This window comes from Tenrec ecaudatus, chromosome X (assembly GCF_050624435.1).
Source record: "Tenrec ecaudatus isolate mTenEca1 chromosome X, mTenEca1.hap1, whole genome shotgun sequence".
NCBI classification, from domain to species: domain Eukaryota; kingdom Metazoa; phylum Chordata; class Mammalia; order Afrosoricida; family Tenrecidae; genus Tenrec; species Tenrec ecaudatus.
This window is the reverse complement of record NC_134548.1, coordinates 15,363,656-15,384,024: the sequence shown is the minus strand read 5'-3', so window position 1 is coordinate 15,384,024 and position 20,369 is coordinate 15,363,656. Positions and strand designations below refer to the sequence as shown.

Below are 20,369 nucleotides of genomic sequence, written 5' to 3'. Positions count from 1 at the left end.
ACTGCCCTTTACTCTTTTGGCCTGGTCCCCACTACTCATCAGGTTCATTCCATGGGAAGGAAGGGTGGGATGGAATTCAAGGTCAGGGCTAGACCCAGGCCTATGGGGGGGGCGCCCACTAGGTCGTATGGGGTAGCCTGTTTCTCGGGCCTCGAGTGAACTTGGAGGCCTGCCCCTGGACCTCCTCTAGGCCGCTCAAGGTGGCAGTCTTGCGGCCCGCCCTGAGTTTTCCCTTCCCGCCCTCTTTCTTTCCCCTGGGTGGGACTCTTCAGGTCCACCTTAGGCTCCGCTCAGAGTAAGGGGGCGGGGCTGCAAGCGTAGCTGTGAAACCCTCTGTGACGTCTTGTGGGGGGCGGGGCCACAGCGGGCCGCCTACTTATTCTCCCCCCTCAGGCCCGGCTCCCCAGTTCCGGTCCCTGCGGGGGCGGGTCGACGGCACCCAGGTACCTGAGGTGGGAGGGCCTGTTTCCTCCGAACCCCCGGAGGGCGGGCGGTGGGCTGGGCACGTAAAGGGAACTCGGAGGGGCAGCCTGGTGCCTGTCCCGGTGCTGTGGTCTCCGCCGCTCCCGCGGGCTGGCCCCTTTCCTTCCTACTGGATCCCGCGGGTTCCGCCAGGCGGCGAGGCTGGGAACTGGCGGGGGCGGAGCGGCCCGGCCGCCGCGGCCCACAGCCCCGTACCCTCAGCTTCTGTCCGGAGACAGACGGAAGAGGCTTTGCCTGAGGCTTTCTCTCCTCAAGCTCCCCAAACCCGCAGGGATTCCCCGGAGCTCCGCGGCCTGGCCTAGGCGGGGCCGGCGGCGCGCCAGCCCTCGGCCCCGCCCCCGCGCCTCCCCGCCCCCGCGCCTCCCCGCCGAGCGGCGCTCTGGTTGGTTCGCTCGCCGCCGCACTCCGCGGCACGAGCATTTCAAACCGTCGCGACCTCCTGGGCTCCCACCCGGCCGGCTAACCTCCTTTGCGCTGGTCGGAACCCCAGGTCCGCCCTCGGGGGTTCAACTCTGCGCCGCAGGCTGGACGCCACCGCCTCGGGAACATCGGGAAGATGCGGAGCAGAAGCAATTCCGGCGTCCGCCTAGACGGGTATGCGCGGCTAGTGCAGCAAACGATTCTCTGTTACCAGGTAAGGCGGGACTCCACACTTCCAGGGTAACTCTGCCCTCCCCAGGCCTCCGCCCGCCCAAGACCTGTGATCTGGCAGTTAAGAGGTTTCCTCTTAGAATCCAATTCCCACTGACTGGTGATCACCGCCCTCTCCCAGCCAATACACACCCACACAATTTCTCTCCCTTACCCCACGCCACCTGACTCGCCCTCTCTCCTCTTTCTCCTCCCATTCTCTCTCACTCACACCCACCCCACCCCACCCTGGATCTTTTTACAAGTCCAGGGATAGACTAGTTATTGTGACAGCTCATCGCCAATGAATTTTTAGATCACTGCTTGAGATTGAGGACCAGAGAGAACTCCTGAGTGCCCTGGTTACAAAATAGGTCTCTGCACGGACTCTGTTTATTCTGGAAAAAAGTGAAGATAGTTATATGTAGGTTGAAAAGAGCCTGATGAAGCATGAATTCAGGATACGGGACTGTAGAGACTAGTGAAGCTGCTTCCTAGCATTGGGCGCGCCCAAACCTGCTGCCCCCACTCATGAATTACTTTGATAGGAACCACCTGTGAGGACTCAGAGGGCAGGGGCGCTGCTCTGGTGGTTATTTTGTGGTTGAGAACACAAGGCCAAAAAAGTCGTTGCAAACCCAGTTCTTTCTGAACTCTAGGTCAAGGGGCCTTGTGAAGGTGCCCTTGTGATCTGATTTATGACTATGGTCATTACTACGGTTTTGTATTAATGGGTGAAAGTTAAGTGTGGGCCATCATGTAAGTCCACTGGACTATTTTTATTCATATGGAGGACAGCAGTTAAGTTGCTTGCCCTCACTCAACAGTAACTATTTATAGGTTCCTCAGAGGCCCAGAAAGAAGTGGCATTAAGCCTGCAAGTTGGGAACCATGGTCTCTCCCACGCTGTTGACTATTTTCCCTTCTCATCCAATCCATTTATCCTGTTTCCTTATTTCAGGAAATACTTGTGAGCTACCAGATATTTACAAGGCAGTCTGTGAGGTAGTAGGTGTACATAGAAAAGTTGTGACATTTTTAGATAGAGTATAAGCCCAGAGGCCCTTGGCACCAGATGTGGCTGACAAATTAGAACCATTTGGAGTTTAGAAAGGTCGTGTGCATGTACTTTATAATCTCTATAACTGCAGTAGGGTCTGGGCTGCAGTCCTTATCCCAATGCACTATTACTTCATTGAAATAAGAATATTCTTACTGAATGGGAGGCAGACTGAACATCATTTCACTTCATTGCGGGTCATCTCTTGCCACCCACTGAGTCTGCTGGTCACTTAGGGAAACGCTCACTTTCCAGAGCTATTTGCTTTTGGAATTTTACATGGAGGGTTGGAGTCCTTAGTTTAAGAGCCTTTAGGAAGGGCCTTTAACCCAGTTTGGGGATCACAGGGTAGAGGTCTGCAGAGATAATGCTCAAGTTGAGAAGTGAAGGAGTAGTAGGCAGGCAAATTGATGTGCTTTCTTCCCTTCCTCCGAGGAATTTATTGTGATTATGTTTATAAAGTCTTTTCAAATCCAAGTGGAGAGGTCTTTTCCCTTGTTACTCTGATGGAAAGGATTATAGGGAGAGTTGATTAAGCTTGATTCCTCTGTCAGACTGGCTTTGTATCCCCAGCTCTGCCGTCTATGACTTAGGTCAACTTTACTCCACCTCTCTAAGCCCAGGCCCTCATCTGTAAAATAGGCATAATAGTACCTTCCTCCACTGAGTTGGGGACAAAACAGATATAAGTGGAACTGGTGCCTGGTATATCACCTGGCACCTAGTGTGCAAACAGTCAGTAGTGGATGCTTTTGGTGGTATGATGGCATTGAGATGAGCCGCATGTCAGTACCCAGGCCTGGTGGTCCTCACCTGACCACTCTGGCTCGTGATACATTTCTGGAAGTTCCTGACTCAGCAACGAGTTTCTTTCTGGTCCTGGAGCATAATGTTTCTCCAGTGATGAATACAGTGAGGGTCTCGAGCACAGAGACCTCATCAGATCCCTGGCTTTTGCTTCAGGCAGAGCCCCACATGCCTCCAGGGTGGACATCAGAAGTCCTTGTCAAATACTTCCTGCCAGCCTTGGGCCATGCTAATGACTCAACTATTGACCTCAGGAGCAAAAGGACTGCCCTCTTATTTAAGCAAATCTGCAGGGTTGGACTTTCCTCCCTAACATTTTAATGATTAAAAACAAAGTTGTCTGAGCCTATATTTGTATTGACTTTGTGGGTAGTTGGTGAGAACCACTTATGTTTGATGTGTGCTCCCTTGGTTGCATGGCCATGCTCCTCTGGCCAACCAGAACTCCAAGCAGGGCCTGTCTGGGGATTCCCAAAGGCAGAGTTGGGCTGCTTACCAAGGTGGGAAATAGCTCCCTAACTCTTCACAGGGTGAGCGTTAGCCCATTTCAAGCCTGGTCAGTTTCCCTGAGTGATGTTAACCCACTGATGTCATCGCACAGTCCCAACTCCTAGCCCTATAAGACAGGGGAGAGCTGCCCCTTTGGATTTCCAAGGCTGTAGCTCTTGATGGGAGCAGAAAGCCTCGCCTCTGTCCCGTGGAGCAGCTGGTGCATTTGAACAGCTGCCCTTTTAGTTTGTCCACTGCTTCCCCCATTAAACCACCAGGGCTCATTAAGTGATCAGAACATTAGCTGCATGGATAATTTCCAAAATTTGCCTCATTGTCCCATCTTCTTTTGTAGAAATATGCAGATGTTTATGAGGCATTTGCCAATGTCAGCTGTTACAAGCACCAACCCTCTGTTTGATTTATTCTTTGAGATCAACTTATATTCATTTCACTTGTTAGGAATCATTCAATATTAAACATGTCATACTCATAATTTTTCTGTTAACAGTAAGCCTGTTCATATCTGTGAACATGTCAACTAATTTTCTTTTCTTGTATCTGTGAAAGGGAAGACATTTTCCATTATTCATTTGCCAGTTATACTTGTTGCCAAATATTATGTGAGTCTTTAAGGCAAATAATGAAAAGGCTGTGTTTCTGAAAAGGGCCTTTGCAAGTTTGATTTTCGACAGTTAGTTTAAGAAGCACCATCAACACTTTGCTGGGTTTTTAATAAAATTTTTAGATTTGGGCTAAGCTAAGAAACAAGAATTGTCTATGACTGATAGCTTAGTAATGAAATTGTTGAGAGTGGTTATTATATGTGATCAGAAAGAAAAGTAATGACCCCGTGTCCACTGTCACTGCCGATTATTTGGTCTAGTAAAAGGACCAACGCAGTGCTTTTGAGTGAAAATTGGTAATGAGAAGAATAGGCTAATTAAAAGATGACATGGATTAAGTAGTAAAGCAATAAAGGTCGGGAGGTTATAGTTTGTGAGACATTAGTCATTTGATTAAAGAAACTCCTACAGGAAAACACTGATCATGCAAGTGTGGGAGTCGGAATTGCTGGAATCAATCTTTGCATGGGTGGGAGAGGGTATGGTGTGGCATAAAAATGCTAAAGTAGCTGCACCCAGGAGAGGACCGTGGCTTATCCCCCAGAACCGGGAGGCATGTTATACGTTTCTATCATATTTACTTCCTTCGTGACTGGAGAGGCGAGGTCCTCAGTTCAGACTGCGTCATTCACTGCTCACTCATTGCCACTGAGTGGATGCCGACTCATAGCAACCCTATAGGACAGGGTAGAACTGCCCCTTTTAATTTCTGAGACTAACTGTTTACAGAAGTAGAAAGCCCTATTTTTCTCCCTCAGAGTGGCTGGTGGTTTCAAACTGATGACAGTGTGGAGTGCTTTCCAAATCATAACCATTTATGCCAGCAGGGTTTCCAGAGTTCATGTGGGGAAGTGTTACTGGAGGTTCCAGAAGAGAGGTGAACAATTATGACTACACCCACTCTGCACTTAGAAACATGGGTATTGTCCAAAGACGAGGTTGTTTTTTAAAAATAATTTTATTGGGGACTCATACAGCTCTTATCACAATCCATACATACATCAGTTGTGTCGAGCACATTTGTACATTTGTTGCCATCACCATACTCAAAACATTTGCTTTCCACTTGGTATTGGCTCCTGATTTTCCCTCCTCCCCCCATCTTCCCTCCCTCATGAACCCTTGATAATTTATAAATGATTATTTTTTCATGTCTTACACTGACCGGTGTCTCCCTTCACCCACTTTTCTATTGTCCGTCCCCCAGGGAGGGGGTTATATGTAGATCATTGTGATTGGTTCCCCCTTTCTCCTCCCACCTTACCCTTACCCTCTTGGTATGGCTACTCTCATTATTGGTCCTGAAGGGTTTATCTGTCCTGGATTCCCTGTGTTTCCAGTTCTTATCTGTACCCATGTACATGCTCTGGTCTAGCCGGATTTGTAAGGTAGATTTAGACTCATGATAGTAGGGGGTGGGGGAAGCATTAAAGAACTAAAGGAAAGTTGTATGTTTCATTGGTGCTACACTGCACCCTGACTGGCTTGTCTCTTCCTTGTGACCCTTCTGTAAGGGGATGTCCAATTGCAAAGACCAGACTGTTAATGCAAAAAAAATCAATGGCATGTGAAAATAGAAGCTGACTACATCAGATCACAAAATGGAGAATGAATACAATATTACATAACTGCCAAACCACTGAGAATTATGACTCAGCCAAGTTGACACATACCCTCAACTATTCCCAGCCGGCATTAATCTCATGTTGGTATTGGCTACTTACTGCCAGCCATACTTTATTAATGTGCAGAATAATCAGAGTTTTTACATAAGTTAGGAGTAGATTTAGTCCTTCAGGAGAGTAAGAAAGTGAACGAACTAGCGATTTCTAGTCGAATTGTCAGACAGCATTAAACATTACTTTAAAGTGAGTTAAGTCAGCATAGGTCAGTCAGCCGCAGTCTACTGTCCAGGGGTACCCTTTGAGTAGGGAGAAGAGTCAGATTTTACTAGAGCTGAAGTCTACCCAGGAGCCCTGGTGGCTCAGTGGTTAAGCATGCTCAGCTGCCAAGCAAAAGGCTGGCAGCGTGAACCCACTAGCCCAGGCGTCCTCAAACTATGGCACGCTGGCCACATGCGGCCTGCAGAGGACCACATGCGGCCTGCTGAGGACATTTATCCGGCCCGCCAGGTGTTTTTGCCCCGTTTTGGTTTTTACTTCAAAATAAGCTATGTGCAGCGTGCGTAGGAATTTGTTCATAGTTTTTATAAACTATAGTCCGGCCCTCCAATGGGTCTGAGGGACAGTGAACTGGCCCCCTGTTTAAAAAGTTTGAGGACCCCTGCACTAGCCAATCTGGATGAAAAGAGCTGGCAGTCCACTCCCGTGAAGATTTACAGCCCTGAAACCCCTCTGGTGCACTTTCATTCTGCCCAATAGGCTCGCTATGCGTTGGGATTGACTTGAAGGCAGTGGGCTTGTTTGGAGGACTTTTCCCAGTATGCACCATGAAATAAGACAAGGGCAGAGGACTACCAGAGCCACCCATCATAATAAACAATCTTAGATAAAAGATAAAGCAGGATAGCTCCCAACTCCTTTTATAGTCAGTCCCCCAAGATACCATCGCCAAATAAGAACTGTGAGAAATAAAATGTATAGACCACCTTCACTTATGAATAGTGTTACAAAAAGGCAAAATATTAATAGTTCCAGCTGTCTGTGTGTCACATGACCAAATGAGGTTTATCTCAGGAATGTAAGGAGAGTCTAGAAAAAAATATGTAATTTACTGTATAAGTAAATCAAAGAGTCAAAAACTAGGACAATTTCAATAGTTGTAGGAAGAGCCTTTGATAAAAGTCAGCGTCCATTAACGGGAATAAAGTAAGTCTACAAAGGACTTGTTAGCTCAATAAAGGGTAATGTTATATATCTTTTTAAAAGCAATGCAGTCCTACAGAGTCAAGGAAACATCAAGGATCTCCCAAACACCTCTTCTGTTGTACTGGTGCATTCAGCAATTAAGAAAAAGAAATGTTGTCTAGGATGATCAGTATTGGCAGTTATACAACTCACTGCTGACTCATAGCAACACTGTAAGACAGGTAGTTTCCAAGGCTAACTCTGTACAGGAGTAGAAAACCTTATCTTTCTCCCTTGGAGTGGCTGGTGGTTTTGAACTGCTCAACTTGCTGTTGACAGTTCAACCTGTAACCACTACACCACCAGGGCAGATATAAGTGCCCTAGAAAACTGAAGACTTATTTAAGTTCTCAATTTTTAGAGCAAGTTCACCACGTATAAGAGCCTTTAAATATATTTGTAATTAAATATAGAGGTTGAATTTTTTTTGAGCCATTAGAAAAAAATACTACCCAAAACTAGATTCTACCACTGACAGACAACTTGAGAAAAGTGATAGTCCTTAGGGGGGAGAGATTTACAGGTGTCTCAAGCTTTGCAGCAAACTCAAAAGATTGGTCAGTGTGTTGTCTTAAGTAGATCTCTCTATTTTTATATCTAGGTTCTAATATCCATTGCAATGGGTACACAGAACTCAGACAATATTCATTATTAAAGGGCTTATTAAGGAAGTTAAAAGTTTATAATGCAAGTGAGAACTGTGCAGGATAGAGTTGTTCCTCAGGACACGTTATAAAGTTCTTTCGCGGTTGCTAATAGATGCTCCAAGGGTAAACTACTCAGCTGTAAGCCTCCACCTGAAGGCCTTCAGCTCCAGCTCTGAGGATCAGCAAATCTGACTCTGATTTAAGTGCCCAGGGACACTCCACTCCAGTAAGCCTCAGCTCAAAGATACTCAGCTCCACTTCTGTGAGTGAGCAAGCCCAGATTCCCCAATTAGTGCCTAGAGACACACCATTTCCTCTTGCCCAAAATGGCTCAGCTATACTTGCTCCACGGATTGGGCAGTCCACCTCTCTGTTTCATGTGCTGGCTCCTGGTTCTGCTGTTACTGCTCTTCTGAAGTCACAGCTGTCTTCTGGATCCAGGAGGTTCACTGCTCAGAGATCTTGGGGTCTAGAGGACATGCTCCACTCCTGGCTCTTGCTGATAATGAGATTTCACCCTCCTGTGACTTATAAAGGGCTCCTTTTATACATGGGAGGGCACTGGGAAATCTGGGTCTCAATTACTCACAGGTGTATCCTATCAGTATCTCCTCACCCCTTTTTCTTACCAGACTCAGGCAAAGGTGGTTTGGTGGGAGAGATTTTGACTGGAAGCGCCACAGTAAATAATGCACTGCCCCTGGAGTCCACTCATCTGGGCTTTTTCACAGTTAAAGAACTCCAGTCCAGAGAGCCCAAGGGACGTTTTGTCCAGGCTACCCTTCTGAGGAGCTGGCAGCCCTCTGTCTTGATGGGTTCAAGCTGGAGGAGTGGAGAGACACACTTCAGATAGCCCAGAGTGCAGTATCCAGTAACATTGCCTGCTGCTTCCTCTGTGTGTTTCAGTAGTGACATTCTTAAAGGATTATTTCTTCAAATGTTCTCCCGAATTCTGGCAGCCCTGTCACTTATATTTAAAGGTCACACTATCATTGAGGGAAGTAAATATCCCATCGTTCTCACAGCAGATTGGACAACGCAGTGTTCCATAAAATGCATTCGGAGAATTGGATCTTCCTCAAGTGCATTTGTTACCCATGTATGATATGAAAGCTGAATGCCTTACCCTGCCCTGAGAAAAAAGAAATTCTCAGACTTACTACCATTGATTCAATGCTGATTCATAGTGACACCCTGCTGGTTTTGAACTCCCAACCATGCAGATCACAGACCAATGCTTAACCACTACACAATCAGGGCTCCACGTTCTGAGAAAAAGGCACACTAAAAAGTTCCCAGTGCCTCACAGAACCCCCACTCCCAAAGCCCACCAGCAGATACCTGAAGACTCCAGGTGAAGAGGCCAGATGAAGAGCCCCATGGGATAGTTCAGAGCACCCAGCCTTGACAGTTTCGCAGACTTCTGCAGTTCTGTTCAAATGAAAGTTATACTACAGCCCCAGGCGAGTCCTGAGGACAGAGGACTGGACTTCCCATGTTGGCCAGGAAGACCCTACCAGCCCCACTGACTTTGAACGTATTCTGTAAGTTTCCACAATGCCAGGCCAAGGTCTAACAGCTCAGTGATCCTACCTTATCATGGGAATGGTTGTGAGAGGCAAAGAATTACAGTCTTCGGACAGTGGTCAGAAGCCCTGGTAGCGTAGTGGTTATGTGTCGGCTGCTAACCAGCAGCACTCTGTGGGAGAAAGCTAAAGGCTTTCTACTCCCATAAAGAGTCAGTCTCAGAAACCCACAGGGCCAGTTCTCCGCTGCCCTAAAGTGGCACCAATAGGCATTCAGTGCATGGTATGAGTGTTTGGTTTGAAGGAGAGTGGTAGAGAACCCGGGTGGCACAGTCATTAAGTGGTCAGCTGATACATTGAAGGTGGTCAGTTTGAACCCACCAGCTGCTCCATGGAAGAAAGATTTGGCAGTCTGCTTCTGTAAACACTTTGACCTCGGAAACCCGATGAGATGAGGGAGCTCTACTGTGTTGGGTAGGGTTGCTATGAGTCTGAATCAACCCCGCAGCAACGGGTTAGGAGAGCGGTAAAGGTGTAAGCGCACTTGTTGCCAGCAAAGGGACCCAGTGGGTTTCTGTGAGTCGCAGGGACTTTAAGGTAAGCCTTGTGGTCTGCGCCAGAGCTGCAGTGAAATGGAGGCCTGGAATGCGTGGCTCCCGCCCAGGCCCAGTTCTTTTTCCTGTAAGCCAGTGGACAGCTGGCTGTAGTTATTTGTGAACCCAGAGGGAGGGGGCAAATTGTCAAGCAGTGATTTAAAAGAAGACTTCATTTGAAAGTGAGAATGGCCCACCTGTGATCCCTTTAGGTAAAGAATGAGGCTGCTGCACATTAAAGTTTCGATTTACAAGACCATTCTTGGAATGGTTAACCTATCAAATTGTACACCAGCTATCCATTCACAGGAATAAACAGACTTATACAACCAGTCATCTTGGTGACCAGTGCAATCCTTTTAGACAAATGCTAGCATAATTCCCATTAAAAAATGGCCATTACCAGGGTCCCCTTAATATTTTGAATAGTAGTTGCTATAACAAAAGTCTAGTACAACAAATAAATTTGGCCAATTTATGCCATTTTTCATAGCAGAATTTTTCACCTCCTACTCTTTGCTTTGCCACCATGGTGCTCCGGAGCCCTGTATTTTAGACATTTATCCTAGCCTCTCCTAGGTATTTCATATGCATAATGGTACTGTACTTTTCCTCTCTAGGAAGTGAGCAAGGCAGTGCTAGGCACTGAGTGATTCTTTCCCAAAGGAGAAAGGACTAGGTGTGGGGATGAACCCGGAGCCTCTGGCATCTGGCTCTTTTTAATGCAGGTAAAGGAATAGCTCAAGCTGACTGCCCCCAGCACTGAGTAAGGTTTCACAGAGGAGGGAATGTGTCCCAGGCCTGGAGGCACAGGAAGCTACCCTTAGTTACTTGGGGTTTTCTGCCCCCCAGCCCACCTAAGAGAGAAAGGCAGGTGATGAGGTTGCATGTGGTAGCAAGAGCCAGCCCACAGTGGGCCTCATATAACAACCTAGGGGATTTAGACTCTGTCTTGTAGGCACTGGAGTAGTGGTTTTAAACCTGCAGGTCGCAACCCCTTTTGGGGTCTAACTGCCCTTTCACAGGAATTGCCCAATTCATAACCATAGCAAAATGACAGTTATGAAGTAGCAATGAAAATAATTTTATGGTTTGGGGGTCACCACAACATGAGGAAATGTATTCAAGGGTCGCGGCATGAGGAAGGTTGAGAACCACTGCACTAGAGAATTCTGAGCTCAGCAGCAATAATTTGCCCATTTCTCATCTCTGCTTGGAGTAGCTCTCCTGGGTTCCCCCCTTTTCAATTGAAAAAAATTATGCCTGTCTGCCTTGCTTCTTAAGGGCTTCTTGCTGAAGATGCTAGGTAACCCTCACCCTCCACCTGGGCAGCTATTAGACCCCCTTGCTGCTCCCCTATCGTGGAAGGAGGTGGAGGGCACAATCTAGCTTTGGGTGGGGATAAACTCATGCACATTAGCAGTTGAGCCCAAACTAAAGGAGAAAAGAGGTGTCTTCTAGTTCATGTGACAGTGACATTTTGTAATCCAAACCACACAGACTGTGTATAAGCAGTCACTGCTGTGTCACCGGAAGGCTGTTTGTCTCTGTGAACTTGAGCACACCTGCCGGGGTGGTGGTCGCCTGGTGATTTCTTTATCCTGGGTTAGGGTTGACCCAACAGGCCTCGGCAGATAAAGGAGTGTATGCTGGCTGTTGCTAGGGAATAGGAACAGTGGTCTTAATAAAGAGCCTCTATAGTCCACTATTGGAAGATGGCTTGTACCTTCACCCCGTCAATTCGTAGACATCAGTTCTGATTCACATTAATAGTATTGATTTGTGGTGGTTGACTGTGTAGAGTTTCAGTTCTTCCTGTAGAGGGCAGAAATTTGTTAACAGAGAAACTCAAGTATGTAATCACTGCCATCCAGACTCAACAGGATAGAATTGCACCTCTGAGTTTCTGAGACTGTACTTGGTTACAGGAGTAGAAAGTCCCATCTTTTTCCCTCTGAACAGCTGTTGGTTTTGAACTTCGGACCTTGCGAATTGAAGCCCATCTCATAATCATTACATCACCAGAGCTCCTGAAACAGTTCCCTTAGACTGGGCCATTTAAAGCTATGCCAGTTTTGTTGTTGTTGTTGCTTAACCTAATAACCTTGGTATCGACACTCTGAAAGCCTCCAACAGAAATTGCTCACAAATCCTCCTATAAATATTTAAGTAATATTGTTTAAGCTGGCAAGGTTGTGATGGTTATGGTGTATTTTAGCAGCTGCACATTTCTTTGGACATTTTTAAGGAAAATTCCTCAGGTGTAAGTTTATGTGTTACTTTCCCTGACTTCCCCATTTTTATTAGGACTGGCTTATTTTTAGATAACAGCTTTATTGACGTAGACTTCACACACCACACAGCTCATCTGTTCAAAGAGTATGATTCAGCGGCTTTTGATCCATTCACAGTGTTATGTACCCACACCTCTACTTTGCTCCCGAACTTTTCTATCATCCCCAAAGGATTTTCTGTGCCCCTAAGGGGCTGCCCCTATTCTCCCCTCCCCATAGCCACCAATTTACTCTGTGTTGCTGTGCATTTGCCTATTCTGGAGCTTGCGTGCTAGTGGGATTGCATGATATGTGTGACTTCTTTCACTCAGTAGAACATTTTCAGGACTCATCCATGCTATAGCATGTATCAGGACTTCAGCCCTTTGTGTGGGTAAACAGTATCCCATTGTGTGGATATAGCCCAATTTCTTTATCCGTTCATCAGTTGATGGGCAATTGGGTAACTTCCACATTTTGGCTGTTATGAATAATCTGTGAAGATACATGTACACTTTTTTGAGTGCAGGCCTGGCTTTCTTGTGACTCAGCGGTCATTTGAAGTAAGTACAGGTGACATCATAGGTAAGTAGGACTCCCAGATGTCTTCTTGCTCAGCACCTGGTTTTTAGGTATTTAAAGTATCGAGAGTATAGGTGGGCAGCTAAGGCCTGGATTAGGTAAATGCCTCCCTGGCCCACAAGCCCAAGTGGTACGGTGAGACCCAAGAAGATCTAAAACCGTGGACGCGAAGAGCTGGTATAAGCACCTTGCAGCCTTTACGACTGGCTGCTGCTGCTGCTCTGTCACCTGCAACAGTGTGATCCTTGTCTGGGAGCAAGCGTAAGAGTGAGATCTTGAGAGTAGATGGTTCCTTAGAGATTTTCGAGTCCAGTATTCTTGCTCTACAGATAAGGAAACGGAGTCCTAGAAAAGCGATGCGACTTCTTGCCCAAGATCACACTTTTTGTGGCAGAGCAAGGACTGGAACCCCAATTTCCTTAGTCCTTTCCCAACCCCCACCCTCCCGCCTCCCACCCTTGCCCAAAGGTAGGCATTCACTGCCCAGGGGCTGTGGGAATTGGGCTAACATGTCCTCACATATCCTTCTTGGATAGAATCCCGTCACGGGACTGCTCTCAGCCAGCCAGGAGCAGAAGGATGCCTGGGTGCGGGACAACATCTACAGTATCCTGGCCGTGTGGGGCCTGGGAATGGCCTACCGTAAGAATGCTGACCGGGACGAGGACAAGGCCAAGGCCTATGAGCTGGAACAGGTAATAATGGGGGCTTATGCCTGGGTCTGTCTTGGCTGTTCAACACCTTTTCCTTGCATTCGATGTCAGCATGGAAGTAGCTGTGTGGGCCCATGAGGTGTCGACCTCTGCTTTGTGTCCAGCAACACAGTCTCCACCTCTCAGTTGTCTTCTCTCTCAGAATCTGCCCATCAACAAAACCAACATGATCGCATGGGCTAGGAAGGTAGCCCTCCAAACTTCTAACCCCCAGATATCTGTTTGCCTAACCGGCTATACATTCGCACATATAGCCTTTATCCATTTTATACCTATTTCTAGACAAGCTATCCTTCTAAACAAAGATGATTCTAAAATGTTTGTGGTGAAATGTATAGAACAGAAAGTTGCCTGTTTTAGCTATCTTCAGTTGAACAATTGAGTGACATGAATTGTATTCAGTAGGTGTGTGCATGAAGACACACACATAGTTTTACATCACCCCAAATAGAAACTTAATAACCCTTTAGCAGTAACCCCTGCTAGACCCTTTCCTAGCCCCTAGTAATCACTAATAAATATTGGTCTTTGGAAATTGGCATATTCTAGATTGATATCCAACATAGCAGGAAGTTGGACAGTGTAATACTCGATGTTTGTGTCTCACTGATTTCACTTAGCATACTATTTTCAAGATTCATCTATATGGTACCATGTATCAGTTCATTTCTGTCGATAGCTGATTATCTCATAGTATTATGTACCACATTTTATTTATCCATTCCTCTGCTGGTGGGTACTGACTGGGGTTTTTGCCACTGTTTGGCTATCATGAATATGCTACAATGAACATTGGTTTATATGTACAAGGGCCGCACAAAGTTCGTAGAAAAATTCCATTTTGTCAAAAACTTTTCAGAGCTCTCCAGTATCTCTTGGGGTCCCTGTTTTCCTGTCTCTTAGGGTGGAATTACTGGTTCGTATGGTAATTCTGTGTTTAACTTTCTGGAGAATTGCCAAGCGGTTTTCCATGGCGGCTGGGCCATTTTTACATTCCCATCTCCAATGGGCAATTTTATCTCAAAGGACTCATAGATGAACCTCCAAAAAGGATATTGATATGGCCAATAACCATGTGAAAAGATGCTCAATATCATTTAGTCGTTAGGGGAATGCAAATGTAAACCACAATGAGACGCCACTTCATTTGCACTAGGATGGCTGTTCCTAGCAAAACAGAAAACAACAGATAGGTGTGAGAATTCAGAGAAGTAGAACACTTGGGCTTGAATGGCGCAGCTCCCCAATGTGTTCGACTTCCCCAGGCACTGTAGGACAGTCAGTATTCAGGCCCCTATTCATGAAATGCCAGCTGCCTCCCTGACTCCTTGCCGTTGGTACAAGCAGAACACCCCCACGCCCACATTTCCAGATGCTTCCCCGCCCCAGTGCTTGTTTGTAATGGAAAAAGACTTGTCTGTGTTTGAGGAGACTTTGTTTATGCTAGTGACTGTAGGCAGTGTTAATTATAACAATGCTATATAACCCTCATAATTCTGAGGGAACATTTTCTACTCTGAAAGTATATGACCTCCAAGTGTCAAGTTCTAAAATATTAGGATTTTAGAGGTAGAAGGATTTAAAAGCTTGATTCATTCCAGACTTCACTGGCAATGTACTTTTGTAGCCCTTCACGACATCTTCCCTTACAAGCTGTGTACATTCTGTGAGGGGAGGCCCTGAAGCAAAATGACTTTGACCCACACAATCTCTTCCGCTCCAGGTCCTCATGAAGTAGTCTTACAGTAGTTTTGATCAAACATACAAAGAATAGTGTTTTAGGCCAGGTTGACTAGAGAAACACATCCAGGGACTCTCATATGTGTAAGAAAGAGTTTTATACCAAGAAGTAATTGTGTATCAGGAAAACATCCCAACCTAGTCTCACTCTAGTCCATAAGTAAGATACTAGAGCATAATCCTTCTTCAAACTCACGAAGCCATATGCAATGATGCAGAATGCAGGACTCACTGGTCAGTGGGTGCAAAACTGTGTGGATCCCATAGCGGTGGAAGCATCTTCAGGGCTCTGGCGGCAACCAGGGTCCACCAGCAGGAAGGTGAAGGCAGAGGGCGGGGGAGGTTCCCAGGGCCCTCCTTATGAGAATGGCCACACCTACAAGGAGGCACCAGCAGGCTGTGGCCTGAGTGACAGGTTGAATACCACCCCTACACTTCTATATACCTTCAAGTGGACATGAAACTATATAACTACCACAAATAGTCTTTAAATGGGCCTGAGTTGTGGAGGAAGTGAGGGATGCAGCTAGAGTCAGACCTTGTGCGCGCCTGCGTGCCTGCTTGCATGGCTTTGTTCACCCCTTGCCAGCTTTGACTATAGCAGTGTTACTTCAGCTCTCTCCGCCTTCGGTTCCTCATCTATAAAGTGGGGCAAGAGTAACCCCCACCTCTTAAGGTTGTTGAAAGGATTAGAGCTAATCCAGATTAAGTGCTTTGGCCACTGCCTGGACATTGTGTCTAATAAATTAATTAATATTCTTTTTGATTCTTTTGTGTTAGTGACTTGTAATATTCAGTAACATTGGCTGCCACTTGCATTTTGTCTGAATTTTCCTGACTAGTCCACTAACCATGTCACAATTGGCTACGTTGGCAAAGCGTCATTACTTTGGGGCAGGCATGGTGTGGTAGACTTAACAACAGTGGCAATAATGCCCCAGGGGCCTGGGCTTAGAAAAACCTTGTTGCTAAAATGGCCGTGAGTCACAGTATTTCAGTGTCGGAAGACACCATCTGGTCCAACCCCTTTATTTGAGAGTAAGCCACTTGGTGAAGATTTTTTCCTTCTCTGTGATGGAGTAAAAAAGTGGAAATGGCAGCAACCTGGTTACGCTGGGGAGCTGCCTTTTCCGGAGGTCTCCGGGCAGCACCAACCCTAACTGAGCCCCCTTTATTCCACAGAACGTGGTGAAACTGATGCGGGGACTTCTCCAGTGCATGATGAGACAGGTAGGTGCAAAACAACCCACATGCCCTCAGATCATCGGTGTGGGTATTTCGTGCCCTTGGACACGGATCGGTGTGGGTATTTCGTGCCCTGACAGCTTTAGATCTTAAAGCATTTGAACTTTTCTTCTCAGACGAAGGGAAAATGAAAAAAAATTGCTTAATTTCTCTTTCTAAGGGACCTTCAGTAGTTGCATTATATGACCAGGATCAGAAGGAGCCGTGGTTCAGCAGCTCCCTGAAAGGTCAGCAGTTCAAACCACGTGCCGCCCGACAGGAGAAAGATGAGGCTTTCTGTCCCTGTCAAGATTGTTGACAGCCGTGGAAACCCACAGGGGCAGTTGTACTCAGTCCTAGACAGTCACGACGAGTCAAGTTGACAGCAGTGGGAGTGGTATTTTGGATGGATAGGACTACAGCCAGAAAGGCTGTTGTCTCTAAGAATTTCTTTGCAAGAGATTAATACGGAAAACATTTTATTAAGCCACTTCTAAAAGAGCAAGGGCTTCTAGTCTATTCTAGTATATAAAAGAGTGTGTGTGTGTTTGTGTATATATATATAAAATCATTTTATTGGGGGCTTGTACAACTCTTATCATAATCCATACATTAATTGTGTCAAGCACATTTGTACATTTGTTGCCATCATCATTCTCAATACATTTTCTTTCTACTTAAGCCCTTGGTATCAGCTCCTCATTTTTCCCTTCCCTCCCTCACCCTTCCTCACGAACCCTTGATAATTTAGAAATTATTATTTTGTCATGTCTTAACACTGTCCGATGTCTCCCTTCACCCACTTGTCTGTTCTCCTTTCCTCAGGGAGGGGGGTTATACGTAGATCTTGGTGATCAGTTCCCGCTTTCTCCTCCACCTTCCTCTTACCCTCCTGCTATGGCTACTCTCATTTTTGGTCCTGGGGGGTTTATCTGTCCTGAATTCTCTGTATTTCCAGTTCCTATCTGTACCAGTGTACATCCTCTGGTCTAGCCAGATTTGTAAGGTAGAATTGGGATCATGATAGTGGGGGCGGGGGAGAATGAAAAAACGAGAGGAAAATTGTATGTTTCATCATTGCTGCACTGTTCCCTGCTGGCTCATCTCCTCCCTGGGACCCTTCTATAAAGGGATGTCCAGGTGCCTACATATGGGCTTTGGGTATCCACTCTGCACTCACAATTATATGATTTTTTCTTTGATGCCTGATACCTGATCCTATTGACACCTCGTGATCACACAGGCTGGTGTGCTTCTTCCATGTGGGCTATTTTGCTTCTCAGCTAGATGGTCGCTTGTTTATCTTCAAGACTTTAAGATCCCAGATGCTATATCATTTGGTAGCTGGCACCATCATCTTTCTTCACCACATTTGCTTATGCACCCACTTTGTCTTCCACCTGCTTTGTCTTCAGTGCTCATGTCTGGAAGGTGAGCATCATGGAATGCCAGTTTAATAGAACAATGCATTCTTACATTGAGGGAGTACTTGAGTAGAGGCCCAATGTCCATCTGCTACCTTAATACTAAACCTATAAATATATCCACAAAGATCTATTTCCCCATTGTCATATATAAATATATTTACATATATACATGCCTTTATTGAGACCTCTATAAATGCCCTTTGCCTCCTAGTTCTTTCCCCTATTTCCTTTTACTTTCGTCTTGTCCCACTATCATGCTCAGTCTTCATTTGGGTTTCAGTAATTCCTCTTGGTTACATTGCCCTTGATCAAGCCCTACCAGGCCTCCTACACTCTCCTCGCCATCAATTTTGGATCACTTGTCGTTCCCTTGTCCCTGGGTTTGTTAACACCCACTTCCGTTCCCCCGCTTTCCCCTCTCCCATGTCCCCCCAGAATCATCGGTCCATTGTTTTTTTCCTCCAGATTGTTTATCTCGCCTATCTTATCTAGATAGACCTGCAGAGAAAACAATATGCACCAAAAATAAGACAGAGCAAAATAAAGCAACAAAAAAAGAGAAAAGCCTGTAAATAGGTCAAGGTCTGTTGATTAACCTTTAGGAGTGTTTTCTGGTCGAGTCTGATGGGGTGCCACACCCTGGCCCCAAAGTCTGTTTTTGGTATTCTCTGAGGTCTTCGTTGCTCTGTTCCCCTTGCTGTTCTGTTGCACGCCCTTAGTGTTTCGCCTCAGTGTGGTGGGATCAGATTGGGTATAATTCCCACATGATGTCTCCAGTGTTATCCCCTGTAACACTATGGGTCAGTGAGGAACGTCGTGTCCCATAGTGGGGCTGGCCTTATGATCCTCTCTGTCTTTGGCTTCTCTGAATGGGAATATCCTTGGGGCTTGGTGGGCCAGGATGTGTTCCACTCTCTCTTCCTCTCCCTTCATTTGCTCCTGTTGCTCTGATCAGACATGTCCCTCTCCCTGGCTGTATCTTCAGTGCTGTCTTCTGAAGTGAATTCTCCTGCAGGGAGAGGGTGCTGTCCACGTAGTTGGGATTGGGGCTGGCCCCTCAGCCATCTCTATTGGTTCCCTGCTTCATGCCAGTATGTTGCTTTCATGTCTTGGAGCCCTGGGTTGAAATTTGATCCCTCCTTCCTGTGGAGATAAAAACAATAACCCATGCTTTTCATTTGAAACCTTAACACTATGATTCTCTGGTCTTTTCAATGAGGAAGATACAACAATTCATGAAGCACTTCTTACAGATAGGAGCCCTGGTGGTGTAGTGGAGTAGGCATTGGGCTACTAACCAAAAGATCAGCAGTTCAAAGCCACCAGCTGCTCTAAGGTAGAAAGATGGGGATTTCTGCTCCTGTAAAGATTCAGAATCAATTTGATGGCAGTGAGTTTGAGGGGCCTTTGTTTTTGTTTTACAGTACTGTAGACAGAACATTAAAATAGGATCTTCCCAAGTTCAAAAACACAGTCCCATCCTCAATCAGCTGCCCCCTAGTTTTCAAAGGCATAGTTGGTCTTCTCCTTTCATCATCAGGAACCAAGAAGCTGACATTGAAACAGGTCCTCTTCCTTCCTTCTCTCCCTGATTCTACTTGGTCTCTGTGGGTTTGTCTGTTCGAGATCTCTCACATCTGTGAGATTGCAGAATATTTGCTCTTTTATGTTTGACTTACGTTAATATAATGTTTTCAAAGTCCATCCATGTCCCTCCTTCCCTTCTCTTATTGAGTGCCTAGCATGCATCACAGCTGGGGATACAGAGACAAGGAAGTCCTTGAGCCTGACCCTCACCTTATAGCGCTTGTTAAAATCCAAGTGGGCTGGGACATTTCTGGTAGGTGGGCAGAGCTCAGGCACAAACACTAGCTGCTGCCTGCCCCTCTGGTTCCTGGAGGCTTGATGCAGGTATTGGAGCCTTCATTAATGGGAACTCACTTTTCCTTCTGCCTCAGGTGGACAAGGTGGAGAAGTTCAAGAAATCTCAGAGTACCAAGGACAGCCTGCATGCCAAGTACAACACAGCTACCTGCAGCACTGTGGTGGGCGACGACCAGTGGGGCCACCTCCAGGTGGATGCCACCTCCCTCTTCCTCCTCTTCCTAGCTCAGATGACAGCCTCAGGTGAGTAGGTCCTTTGTGCAGGACGGGACAATCCAGAAAGGAGCTTGGGTGAATATCAAATAATGTTCATTTTTCATTTTTAAAAAGCATTTTGTGAATTAGGCAAAGTCCTTCTGAGCGGATCATCAGTTCATCCTCATGTTGTTTCAACTCATCCATTGCAGTCCCCTCAACTGCTGTGTGGATTCCACTTTCTCCCTGTGTTTTCTGTTTCTGGTCCTCATCCTCTCCTAGTCCTGTGAACTTTGTCCTGGGGTAAATGCTGCCCTGCTGATTTAAATGGTTGATTATTTTACTACAGCGGTAAATTCAGTTCTAGACCTGAAGGGTGACAAAGAGACCAGTCTTGGGGGTCCCACCTGTCTCTGTCCAACCAGTATACTTGGTCTCTTTCATGATTGTTTTGTTCCACATTTTTCTCCCACTCTATCCAGGACCTTCTAATGTGACCCTTTTCAGAGCAATTGGAGATGGTAGTCAGGCACAATCTAGTTCTTCAGGTCTCAGAGTCACAGAGACTGATGTTCGTATGGTTTATTTGTCTGCTGGGCTAAT

General features: G+C 46.2%; 1 protein-coding gene and 1 long non-coding RNA gene across 5 annotated transcripts in view; one reads left to right on the top strand and one right to left on the bottom strand.

Annotated features, from left to right (window-relative positions):
* Positions 1-773, bottom strand: part of LOC142435028 (uncharacterized) — a 43,135-nt gene extending 42,362 nt beyond the window's left edge. For both annotated transcript variants that reach the window (XR_012781219.1, XR_012781218.1), the window contains exon 1: positions 448-773. This is a non-coding gene — a long non-coding RNA (uncharacterized LOC142435028). The remainder of the gene's footprint in view (positions 1-447) is intronic.
* Positions 364-20,369, top strand: part of PHKA2 (phosphorylase kinase regulatory subunit alpha 2) — a 59,884-nt gene continuing 39,878 nt past the window's right edge. For all 3 annotated transcript variants that reach the window (XM_075539624.1, XM_075539623.1, XM_075539625.1), the window contains exons 1-5: positions 364-443; positions 974-1,117; positions 13,120-13,278; positions 16,219-16,266; positions 19,646-19,814. In XM_075539624.1, the coding sequence (XP_075395739.1) occupies positions 1,040-1,117; positions 13,120-13,278; positions 16,219-16,266; positions 19,646-19,814 (454 nt within the window). In that variant the 5' untranslated portion in view covers positions 364-443; positions 974-1,039. The remainder of the gene's footprint in view (positions 444-973; positions 1,118-13,119; positions 13,279-16,218; positions 16,267-19,645; positions 19,815-20,369) is intronic.